This window comes from Denticeps clupeoides, chromosome 7 (genome assembly GCF_900700375.1).
Source record: "Denticeps clupeoides chromosome 7, fDenClu1.1, whole genome shotgun sequence".
Taxonomy (NCBI): domain Eukaryota; kingdom Metazoa; phylum Chordata; class Actinopteri; order Clupeiformes; family Denticipitidae; genus Denticeps; species Denticeps clupeoides.
Genome location: NC_041713.1, coordinates 3,557,250 through 3,569,675, shown reverse-complemented (window position 1 = coordinate 3,569,675; position 12,426 = coordinate 3,557,250). Strand labels below are relative to the sequence as shown.

At 43.8% G+C, this 12,426-nt stretch overlaps 1 protein-coding gene across 2 annotated transcripts; it reads left to right on the top strand.

Moving 5' to 3' along the window:
- The first annotated feature begins 3,496 nt into the window (after nt 1-3,496).
- On the top strand, nt 3,497-12,415 carry LOC114794694 (stonustoxin subunit beta). Of its 2 annotated transcripts, XM_028987415.1 has the most exons (5): nt 3,497-3,628; nt 8,656-8,691; nt 9,773-9,835; nt 9,923-10,062; nt 11,397-12,415. In XM_028987415.1, exons 1-5 carry the CDS (start codon nt 3,577-3,579, stop codon nt 11,811-11,813), a joined length of 708 nt encoding a protein of 235 aa, XP_028843248.1. In that variant the 5' UTR covers nt 3,497-3,576; the 3' UTR covers nt 11,814-12,415. The 2 variants fall into 2 exon arrangements, with proteins under 2 accessions (XP_028843248.1, XP_028843249.1); XM_028987416.1 differs by lacking the exon at nt 8,656-8,691 and having other exon boundaries at nt 3,518-3,628.
- Nucleotides 12,416-12,426: the final 11 nt, after the last annotated feature.

The window sequence follows — 12,426 nt, the reverse complement described above, 5'->3', positions numbered from 1 at the left end:
TTAATTTACTGTTTTTGTTCATTTCTTTGTTTCCGTTAATCCTTCACCTGCTGCTCTATACTGCCACCTATTGGATCTCTGAAACCGCAGCCGGGTCAGAAAGAACCGGCACAAGAGACAACCAGGCTGATATTGACCAATACTAATGTACTGATGCTAAAATTGACCAAATCAATGTGGAATTCAGATTAATGTTAAATCAAGTGCTACACTAGGAAGAGTTTGGATTTCAAAGTCCATATTAACTAGCGAACAAGCATGCATACTCACGCATGTGATGTTGGCTTGATGCAAATTTATTTCAGTGACTGGTGGGGGTTCAACATTTTTGTTAAAATTCTAAAAGCCATTTTTTATTTAATGGAAAGATGTCTGAAATAATTTGTTTGGCAGCAATTTTTTTCTGCTAGACAAAGGTGTCCTAGTGAGTAAATAAACAGCATTTCATTTACAGCATTTATCAGATGCCCTTTTCCACAGCGACTTACAATCAGTAGTGACAGGGACAGTCTGGAGACACTCAGGGTTAAGTGTCTTGCTCAGGGACACAATGGTAGTAAGTGGGGTTTGAACCCACTAGGCTACTACCACCACTCGGGCAAAGCACCATCCCCACACACTGCTCCACCCAGCGCCCGTCATGGCTGCCACTGCTCAGTAAGGGTGATGGTTAAAAGCAGAGGACACATTTCGTTGTGTCACCATGTTCCGTGCTGCAGTGTATCACAATGACAACTACTTTCACTTTCATGTGAGAGGCCACTCAACTCGTTCAGCAGTGATGTGACTTCAGGGACCTCTCACCTTCATAGGTGAGAAGTAAAGACTAGAGATCTTTATTGCTGAACAACCGAGAGATCAGAGGTGAAGAGGAATCACTGGACGTCCCCTGCAGCCCCTACATCTCTGTCACTAGGGAACTAGCTCCGTTGCCATGACAGCTGTTGTCAACAGGAGCAGCGTGATGTTAATGCCCTGTGATTTAGGGCTTCTCCGCGACGGCTCTGTTATAGCAGCTTAGAGCTCCCGTTGCCACTCTGCACATTGTCCGGCGAGCTCAACATCATCATTCACGGCGGCCGATCAGACACAGCGGCCCGCCAGTTACTGACCTTGAGAATAAAAAAGCGCTCACTGTTTACAGACCAGATAACACCGATCCCGTAACCTGGGGCGGCTCAGTCATACAGTCCCACCACAGGACTACAAACATTCCTACTCCCTGCAGGGTGTCGCATCAACGTGCTGTGCTTATCTGTGCATATCAGTGCTTAATATGGACCTCATATCACCTGCTCGCTGCTATGGTGACCATGTCAGCCTCAGCAGAACAGAAACCCCAAAATAAATCATGCCTAAATGCATAAAAACGGGGACCGGTTTTAAATAGTCATTGTACTACTATTGCACATTGCGCATTAGCCTTTAAATGTTTTTGCCATAAACAGAACAATCAATATTGCAAAGTCTTTTTATAGATACTGCTATACATTTTTTTACAGTGGTTAAGATTGTTTATATTACAAACATTTTAAATCTAATATTTAAGATGGGATTTTAGACTTCAGATGTTCCCACATAGCCAAATGAAGAGCAGAATAGGAGGAAGCACTTGCAGGGACTGATGTAACTAACAGCGCCTCCTGTGCTCAGAGGTCAGTATTGCGTCTAAAATATTACGTCATTTCCCCTACACTTGTTGTGGCTCAGTACAAATGCAAAATATACAATTTATACAAATATACAAGCTGGTTTGTAGGGTCTTGTTTTAAAGCATCAACCCTGCCCTACAGCCCTGAGCTCTTTCCAGCAGTAAGAGCTGGTTCATTTCACCCAATGAAACTGCATGTCTCCCTGAGACATTCCAAAATGGGAATAAATGGGGATAAATGCTATTTAAACCTGTGTAATATTCACAAGTAGCTATTTTTTTAAGGAAACAACACAGAACCAGCAAAAATGAAATTCATAAATCATCCTACATAATTCTTAACATGTTCTTTCCCTGCACCTCCTCCAGCTGAGTCAATATTGACCCGAGGGCGAGACTGTGACTCCGTGTCCTCCAGATAGTGTATTGAAGGCTGTTAAGTAATTAGCCACCAACACCTCGCAGCAGGGGGTATAGCTCAGTGGTAGAGCATTTGACTGCAGATCAAGAGGTCCCCGGTTCAAATCCGGGTGCCCCCTCATTTTTAAAATGGGTAGATTTAAGTAATGAAACCTCCAGACACACAGTATAGGTGATAATGTGAAACAAAGTGGTTGCTCATTTTAAAATGAAAATGCTTAGGTTCTATCTTTTAAAGTATCCTGACTTTCATGACGTTGCACATCATCTTTTCTACCTCACTTGTCACTTCGTCACTTTAAACTTACCTCTGTTGCACTACATGGTTTTGCACTCTCCACCATGTGCCCTTATTTGTATATGGTGTTTTTAAAATTGTATATTGTGTTTTTTTAAATTGTATTTATACCTTTGTATTCAATGTTACTGTTTTGTATTTAATGTTACTTGTAAGCACCATGGGTCTGAGAGTAACGTAATTTCAATTCTCTGTTTGTCCTGTACATGTGGCAGAATTGACAGAATAGATTTTTTCAGAATCTATGTTAGGATGCTAACAATGCAATCCGAAAGTGGAAGTTTCCATTTAAGCCTCAACCCCCCAGCAGTAAAATTCCCCAGGGGTGCATCGCACCTCTCGCATGTTGGGGATTACACATCATGTCAGGATGCGCAGTTCTTTTTATTCTGAGATACTCTCCATGGTGACATGATCAGGCTGGCAAGTCCCTCTAACTCATGCCAAACGATGACAACTTCCCAGTTAGTCCCTGCAGACCTTGGGGGAAGATTCTCGTGTGGAGGTACACCAGCTACGGCAAACCCTACAATCCTAGAAGCAGAGGACACATTTCGTTGTGTCACCGTGTGCTGTGCTGCAGTGTTTCACAATGACCCTCACGTCAGGTACACACCAGTATTTTTAAAGTGGCCCGTGTCGTCCGCTGGTTGAGTGTCGGGGTGAAGGACGGGAGTTTGCCCCGGGGTGGGGGAGCAGCAGCTGACAGAATGAAAGCACAAAGGCTGCAAAATTTATTAGCACTTGACAAAGCGTTAGAGTGCTAAAACTGGAGACCGGTGTTAAACGCACAGATGTCCTCCATTAAAATTCCTCAGCCATAGTAAGTTATCATAACTAGAGGACACCAGCCAAAAGGAAAAAGGCCCAAGGGGGTCATCTTATTGATTTTTCAAAGGGTGCTAGACATAAACCATTATAATAATACTGATTATTATTCTTATTCTTATTCTTATTCATTGCTACTGTAAGCATGTGTTGTGTGTGTATATATACCATAACATGAATGCTTACGCCCGTCAAACCTAGTCCTTCTTTTAAAGGAACACTAGGGTTACAGGAGTTTCAGGTGACACCGCCCCGCCACCGCAACGCTCGCCCCAGCCTCCTTTTTTTACGCCTCCCACTTTTTGTTCAAGCGGATAAGAGTGTGGTCTCCCTGCCCGAGGGCTTCAGGTCGAGTTGTCCACCTCACCCTCCCTGAGACATGCCCAGCACTCCCGCCACCAAAAACGGAATCATGCCTGAGTCCAGGAAAGGTAAGCGCTCCCCTGCCCATCGCACCTGCAGCCACAGTGACAATTCTGAGGGATTTGCTCTGACGCTTGGCTATAAACCGAGTCCCGTAGCGAAAGCCTTCCTGAAACCATTCACGACTTTTATTCTGCTCTGCTTTTGTACCTTTAATAATTATCATACATTTCAATGTCACTTGGTTTGCATGTGACAAGAGACATTTTTTCCTAGAATGGAATTGTGTGTATCAAAATATTGAGTTCATGAGCTACGTTCATGAATGCAGCAATTTCACACGCTGTTTTTAGCATTGAAAGAAAATGTGGTAATTAATGGTGGTAAAAAAAATAAGTACAATTTACACAAAAACTAGATTTCAATGTTAAAATGAATAAAAGGCCTTAATTCACCCATGTTAAAAAAAAAGACATTACTTTACATTACACATCAGTCCTCCTGTTTCCTAATCAGGGAGTAAATGGGCTTTGAACCTGATCGGTTTGTTATCCACTACTGACATATTTCAAAATGTGTCCATGCAGCAGTGATTAACCACTAAAAAGGGGGGTCTTGGTGGAGATTAACCACTAAAAAGGGGGGTCTTGGTGGAGATTAACCACTAAAAAGGGGGGTCTGTCACACTGGAACAGAATGTGCCGGAATTCTGGCCGAGCTTCATGCTTCATTTTAAAGGGCTGTTACCGTATCTGTTTTAGACCGGCTGTTTAAAAATGGCTGACTGAACCCTGCAAACCCTCGGGGGTCCCTGGATGCACATGATTCCACATGTCCTCCATGGGTCAGGATGCTGAAGACGGGCACCTTGCCCTTCACATGCATGATTTTACCACCGGCTGTCGGGTCAAACTAAGACCTCTGACTTAAAATTAGTCTTGAGCCATGGCATCACAAGTGAAGGACATCAGCAAGACCCCGGTCTTATCACTCGAAAACAATGTATTCCTCTAATGTATTCCTCAGAGGGACGTAAGGTGAAAATAAGTTCATTTTTACATTAGAAAATACGTAGAGGAGCATAGAGGATCTGTACACGTAGACTTCAGTTATCTTCGCTAGATGAAACTTTACGCAGAAACTTCCAAAGTCTAAACTGAACAATTATGTATAACTGTATAACATTAACTGTAATGGTAGCATCTTAATTCATCATGTATGTGAAAAACTTTCTTTTAACTTTTTTTTTTTTTTACTTTAATGATTCACCTCCATGTACACATCTGCAGGAGACCATGTGTGTCTCTCAAAGTCCAGGAAGGACCCCGATCTTCTCTCTCTCACCAAATCTAACACTTACGCACACACATGAGTACACATTGCACAAAACAAAACAAAAATATATATATTATAATCTCCGAGCATGCTCCTTGCTGACAAGTTAGGCCTTATCAGGGCTCTTACTTTTGTAAACTCAAAATTCTATAGAAATCGAACGAGAATTGCTGGTGTCTTCCTCCTGTAAGTTGCTTTGGAAAAAAGCATCTGCTAAATAAAGTAAAGTAAAGTAAAGTAAAGAAGTGATATGAGCTGATACCAAATCCCATCCAAACACCTTGGTCCTTCACAAAACACCCACAGTCTTACGCAAACAGACTCTAAAGGATCCATGATTTTGAGGAAAAAATAAACCCTGCGTCCGCCATCAGTCGTTTGTCCCTCTTTCCCCTGTCATCCTCCTCCTCTACCTCCTTACAGCGGTGCTAATGAAGTGTGAAGGGTTCGGCGGTAACTCGAACCCCCGGCCTGCTGCACCGCCGCCTCGTATTATTTATAGCGTTTTGATTTTGCTGTTTGATCTGGGATTCCTCGCTGACAGGGACATGTACCGCGTCCTGACCTTGTGCTGTGTGTTGATGAGATGATATTTAGTAGCAGGTGGCAGCTGGGTTTATGGACAGGGTCTTCGCACTCGGAGAGCTGGTGGTCCATTTAGTCCCTTTTTTTTTTTTTGATAAAAAGTAGACTGTCTAGAGCTGGGAATGAGAGAAAAGATGCATTAAAAGTAGGGCGGGTCACTCTCGGCGGCCATATTGAATCTTGTCCAGCAGTTGAATTTTAATGTCTATACATTCTGCTTGTCCATCTGTCTTTTTTTCCATTCGTCTCTGTTTCATGTAAGCCATCATCATGCAACTGTGGCACAGCTTGGGGTTTTGTGACACCCCATCTATCTGCGCCTGCCAGGTTTCATTCATCTCCATATCATGGCTACGCCCAGTCGGGGGCACAGCATCAGCTCGTCCAAAACAAATAGACTCCTGTCACTGCAAAGGTCACCATCCAAGGAGTGGCCTGAGCCCCCGATGTCAACATCGTGGCTGCACATGCAGTCACCAAAGTGATGACTGGATTATATGGGATGGCATACGTTCTGAGGAATCCGAAGGATTCCAGGCTTGGCTGCGCCATCAGAGAACTGCATCCCGCCAGGCACCGCCTGCAAACTATGGTCACTATTCATTAAACACCATGACAAATGGCCTCTGCTGGCTATCAGTGTGTCCTTGCGGTGCATTTTCACCCGATCTTCTCTCTCACCGCCCCATAATCTCAGTTTCTCTTAATGTCTCTATCCATCTCTCTGCCGGCCTATAAATCTCACCGGCTACGGGCGACGGAGGGCGGACGGCAGAGCTGATCCGCTGATGAGGAGTGTCTATCCCAGCATACCCCACTCCCTACCAGTCCTCTCGCGAAGAGTGGCTGGAGACATGCTGTACCGTTTCTGCCCCACCCTCCCAACCACATCTACCAATCTCTCCACACAACGGGGGCAGTGGTGTCCTAGCGGGTAAGGAAGCAGACCCCATAATCAGAATGTTGCCAGTTCGTATCCCGAGCCGACAAGGTAACACTGAGGTGCCACTGAGCAAAAGTCCCCACACGCTGCCCCCCGGGCGCCTGTCATGGCTGCCCACTGCTCACCAAGGGTGATGGTTAAATGCAGAGGACACATTTCATTGTGTCACCGTGTCCGGGCAGGATGACCTGTTGCAATCTTTTGACAAACGATTGAACAGTCACATGATTTTGCACATATGGACATACAGATACAAAGGTCTTCTTAATTCTAATGAGACAAAGACGTTCCAGTAATGGAGATTTGAGCAAATGTTCCCATAAAATAAACATTCAACACACTGTCCTGCGTTTTCAGAGTCGACATGATCCTCACCACTCATCATGTTTCTTGGAACAACTAACCTCCTGAGGTGCAAACACTTTAATCTTGCATAACATCAATGAATGCAAATGCATATTATCGACATTTCAAAAATACGAATTTGCACAAATCTGTAATGGCAGCTCAGCTTATGGTTGGTCTGTTAAAGCAATAGAAAGGCTGGGGAAGCCAAGGCTTTTGGGGAACTAAAAAAGTTATAAACTTTAAAATACAGGGTGGGCCATTTATATGGATACACCTTGATAAAATGGGAACGGTTGGTGACATTGAACACATTTTATAAGTGGTCAGAAACTTGTAAATAACTCATGAAAGAATAAAGTTAAGTTTTTCTTGTGAAATTACCAATAAATGGGATGTGTCGCGTGACCCTCTTCCTATTGAAAAAAACAAAAGTTGTATCCAAGATGACCGACTTCAAAATGGCCACTATGATCACCACCCATCTTGAAAAGTTTGCCCCCTCACATATACTAATGTGCCACAAACAGGACATTAATATCACCAACCATTCCCATTTTATTAAGGTGTATCCATATAAATGGCCCACCCTGTAGGTTCAGCGTGGAAAAGTCATTCAGATTTCCGAACTGGGAACATCCGTTTTTTGTTCTACAGCAAAGTTTGACAGCTGACTGTTTTACAATCTCAGAAAGTACTCGGCGGAGCTGCAACAGTATCTTTGAAGGCTGATGCCGAAGCACCTCCTCTCCCCCGGAGGTGCGGTGGCTCGTCACCGGGGTCTCCTGCTGTTCGGCAGGAGGGTCGGGTTTCCCCGGACAGGTGCAGCTCCACGGTGACGCAGGTGGCAGGACGATGATCAATGAGAAGTGGTGGGCAGGCTGGGCTGGATGTCAGCACCACACCTTCGGGCAGGTCGTTGCCCACGCCACACCGCCACCGGCGCCGATCAAATGACAGTTCTCGGGGTGCGTGGCGGGACCGTGTGTGAGGACGTTGATCTGGGGGTACACGAGTGTCCCTATAATCATGTGTTCTGGTGCAGCTCATGTCATGGCTTCTCTTTTTCAATTTTGGGAAGGTGGTTTTTGAGGCTCTCTTGGGCCCTTTCAACATATTTTACATGAATTATTTTAATTTAATTACAAAAATTTCCCATAATTCATTAATTCATTAAATCATTTCCCATAATTCATTAAAACAGCTGATGACATAGAGTGGTAGTAGCCTAGTGGGTAACACACTCACCCACAAACCAGAAGGCCCGGGTTCAAATCCCACTTACTACCATTGTCTCCCTGAGTAAGACTAAACCCTGAGTGTCACCAGGGGGGGGACTGTCCCTGTAACTACTGATTGTAAGTCGTTCTGGATAAGGGCGTCTGGTAAACGCTGTAAATGTAAACAACATGAAAAAGAGATCCGGTGGCAACCAATCGAAGGTTAATGTTCTCGTTTTCCGGAGAAGGCATGAAACCGGGGCCCTATGGGGGTCAGAAATGGAGATTGTACCCGGCACCCGCGGGCGTCAAACGCAAACATGCCTCCCGTCGCAGGGTTAAAATGTGTGTCTGCAAAACAAACATGTATTCTTAGAAGCCCGCGACAGTGCCTGCGATGTGTGTGAGTGTGTGTGTCTGAGGGCTGTAAATTTAGGCGCTTGGCATGTGTTTTCTACATGAATCTCTGTTAAGCATCAACACGCAGCATTGCAGGGATGCTTCCCGGTGATAAGTGAAGGTGGTGTGGACGTGTGTAGGTAACTTCAGACGAGGTTAAGTATAAACGAGGTTAAGTATACTTCACCAGCACACTAACCACCCGAGTGAACTGGTGTTACGTTGCAGGAGAGACTGCGATCAGCTGATAATGTCCTCTCCTTTACAGGAAATAAGGGATCCAAGGCCGGAGCGGCATCTAAAGGTAAAGATGTTCTGTGTGTTATTAACAGCCAACGATTACTCATGATTATACACTGATCAGCCATAACATTATGACAGGTGAAGTGAAAAACTCTGATTCAAGGCACCTAGTCTGATGGCCAGGCGTCTTGCCAGGATGCATTATGGGAGTCGGCAGAGGCAGTATGATGCTTTGAAACGTCCCGCCTAAACATTGTTGCTTCCTAGAAACAGTATTAATAATGCACAGTCCAATTCAAAAATGATTTGAACAGACCCATCAGTGAGTCTGTGGTGTTGCTATCTCCAGGTTTCAATCCAGCGCCCACGGAATGTGCTAGGATAGTCGAATCCATGGAGATGGATCCACTTCACTACTTACAGGATCCTCAGAGTAGAATCCACACGTCATGGATGTCAAAAGGCAAAAAAAGATGGATAGTCATAATTTTATGATGTGTATTCACTGCTTCTAATCCCACTAAAACCCTCAGAAATAATAAAAATCAGAAGAAGAAGTGGAAGAAAAAGATTTTGGCTTTCCAAGCCAAAATAATGGCTGGGACAGTTATACTTATTAGGATGGGTGGAGGACCAATAATTTCTAAGAGTTTCCAAATAGATCACAAGAAGGGGGGAAATTAAGCTGTTTGGGGGGGTTTCAGTTTTTAAATTAATCTGCTGAAACAATTTTTCATCTCGGGAGCAGTAGAAAACAGACAGGCTTGTCCATTACACTCCCTCTCAGCCCTCGACCTGCATACATGGATTTGAATGTTTTACAGTTATCATGCATTATAAACTCCGGGCAGCTGGACTTTATAATAAGCATCTTATCTGGACCACATACGACATGCTGTGATTCTATTAATTCTCTTTCAGCAGTGATAATTGTGGCTAATTTGGTTCTGAAGGGTAATTCAGAGCTCCCTCCTCCTTCACCGCACAACATTCTCAGTGCGAATGGGCAGTGGGATTCGGGCACAACGCCGTCACGTGTGGAGCAAATTCTCCGGCCAGGCGCTGTCACTTGAGTCAGATTAACTGATCGCAGGGAAGAATGTAAAGGTCTCTGTGAATTCTGTCTCCCTCACGCATCCCAGAGAGGCTTCCAGAGTACGAGCCCAACATCCCGGAGCCGCAGACCAGGGCTGACCTGCTGAAATGTACGCATAGAAATCATAACCGCAATTTATTTTTTTTATGTAAAGAAATCTCATAGCACTCACGGCCCGCCTGCCTCTTTCCCTCAGACTGGCTCCCCATCTCCCTAGATGACCGAACGGCACAGAAGATGCTGTGGATCTCTGAGGGCGGGGCCAAGGTGTCCCGCATGTCAGACGAAATGTGCCCGTATTTGGACAGACCAGAACGATACGAGCATTCACCCCAGGTATTCCTTTCTTTTGTTTAGATGAAGGATACGTGACTAATGGGTACGCAGATTCCCCAAATGTACACTCTCTGTACTCTGTTTAAACACTGTGTTTAAAAAGCTCAGAGGGGTAAGCTATTCATCAAAAACATATTTTACTTTTACATTATATTTTATACATTTAAGACAACCTTCAAGCTACTGCTGGGTCACTGATAAATGGTTTTTTTTTTATTTCGAATGGGACCCAAGCAACTGTAGGTTCGGCACTACTTTCAGGCACCAAAACTGATGTTATGACTGATATATAGCAGCAGTTTTAGGTATAAATATATAAATGAACCGTCTCAAAGATGAGTCATGGCATCTGGACTTTCTTTCTTTAATGTAGATTCTACATTTCTACATTAAAGAAAGAAAGTCCAGTTTCAGACAAATTCACCTGGATGACTGAGAATCTTCACAGACATATAAATGAACCCGTGATCAGCTTAAAGGCCTTGTTAGAACCCAATCGGTTCCACTTGCCTGACCGGTTCCACGTATGCAGACTCCAAAAGCCGTCATGTTGCTGCTCGATCGTTTCTCATGAACTTTGATGCGTTGTCGGTTATCACTCAAGGTCTAAAATGTGCCATAGTTTGAACCTTTTCATATACTTTTTACCTGGAAATCCTACATCCATCTGTTTTTGACATTATAAATCATTCTTTTAAGTGAATATCATATCAGTCTTTCTCTTGGTTTCCTTTCTCTTGCGGAACTGACATCCTGTACATCTGTAGGAAGGCTGCATGATAGCATAATTGTTCTGATCTGTGATTTGCTGTGCCTTTCTTTTTTTTTGGCTTATTCTTGCCCCCTTCCTTTTTCTTTTTGATGACTGTTTTATACTTTGCATTAATGATTCTAATCCTCTAAGAGTGTTTGTGTTGTATATATTATATATATTTATGTTATATATAGTTTTTGAGCCTGTAATGGCAGTCATGTAAATATACTGTGTGTATATAATATATATTTATAGTCTAGGCAATATATGGATGCATCAAGTTTTTATATTTTATATGAACACATTAATACACATTATGTATATACAGAACAACACTGCTCAGACTTGATTGTGCCGTAAAGTCGTGTATGGGAGTATTTCAGAGCTTTCGGAAAATAAGGGAAGGTCTGCTGCAAATGAGACAATCAGATGTATGCAAGATTATAGATATCGCCCTCTTCTGGTCTCCAAAAGCCTTTATTCCATCTTGCTTTATATGCCAATCAACTTTATAAAATCTATAATAACTCACCAGTATGAACCTTTTCGCTCCTGCTAATCACAGATTCTCTTCTTTCAGGTGCTGTGTAAGGAGGGCCTGCTGGGCTCACGTGGTTACTGGGAGGTGGAGTACGCTGGTTGGGTGGTGATCGGGGTAGTCTATGAGAGTGCTGGACGCCGGGCGCAGGATGGCCCCTGCGGCCTTGGCGAAAACGAATCGTCCTGGGCTGTGGGCTGGGCGGGGTCCTGCTATCACATTTGGCATAATGGTGTGAACGTGGAGGTCCAGGCTCCCTCCTCTCCCAATCTAGGCATCTACCTGGACCAACCAGCCGGCATAGTCAAGTTTTTTGTTGTGGAGGGAGGCGGGGAGAGTGGAGTGCAGAAAGAGGTGAAGTTCTTGCACCAGTTCAAGACCACCTTCACAGAGAAGGTCTTTCCTGGCTTTTGGGTGGGGAGGCAGTCCTACTGCTACATCCAGAAGAAGGAGGAGTAGAAGAGAACGGAAGTAGGGTGAAAGTGGTGATGGGACAGGGTGTGGAATGAAGATGTGGGACAGGGTAAAAATGATTTAAGGAACAAGGAAGGAAAGGTGAAAGTTATTTAGAACATCTGTTGTGGTGGTAGCCTTTTCGCCTGATTCATAAATGTAATCTTTCCCATCATCAGATTCCATCCGTTACCACTCAGCAGAAAAGCTAGTATTTACAGAATGTCACTTTACTTGCATTAGTTACTTTGGCCACTTTATTAGAAACTCCTTCATTCAATGATGAGCTGCCGTCCACAAGGGTTGGCATGTCCTTGGCACTACATCCACAGCTGGACTGCAGTCTCTCATGCTACATCCACAAAGGCTCGTCTCTAATGAAAGGTCCAGTGAGAAATTTAAAACTTGCACTGTGCTCAGACATTGTCAAAATTATATGGCGTTGTGTTTCATAGCATAATAGTTGCTGTTGATCGTTTGGAGTTCCTGTATTGCTTTTATATCTTATTTCATGTGTTACTGCATGTCTTCCTGCAGCAGAGAAATCATGTACTCACTGAATGTTTTGGTTGTTACTTCATTACACGCAAATTTTGAAATAAATCTAGTAGACAATGCA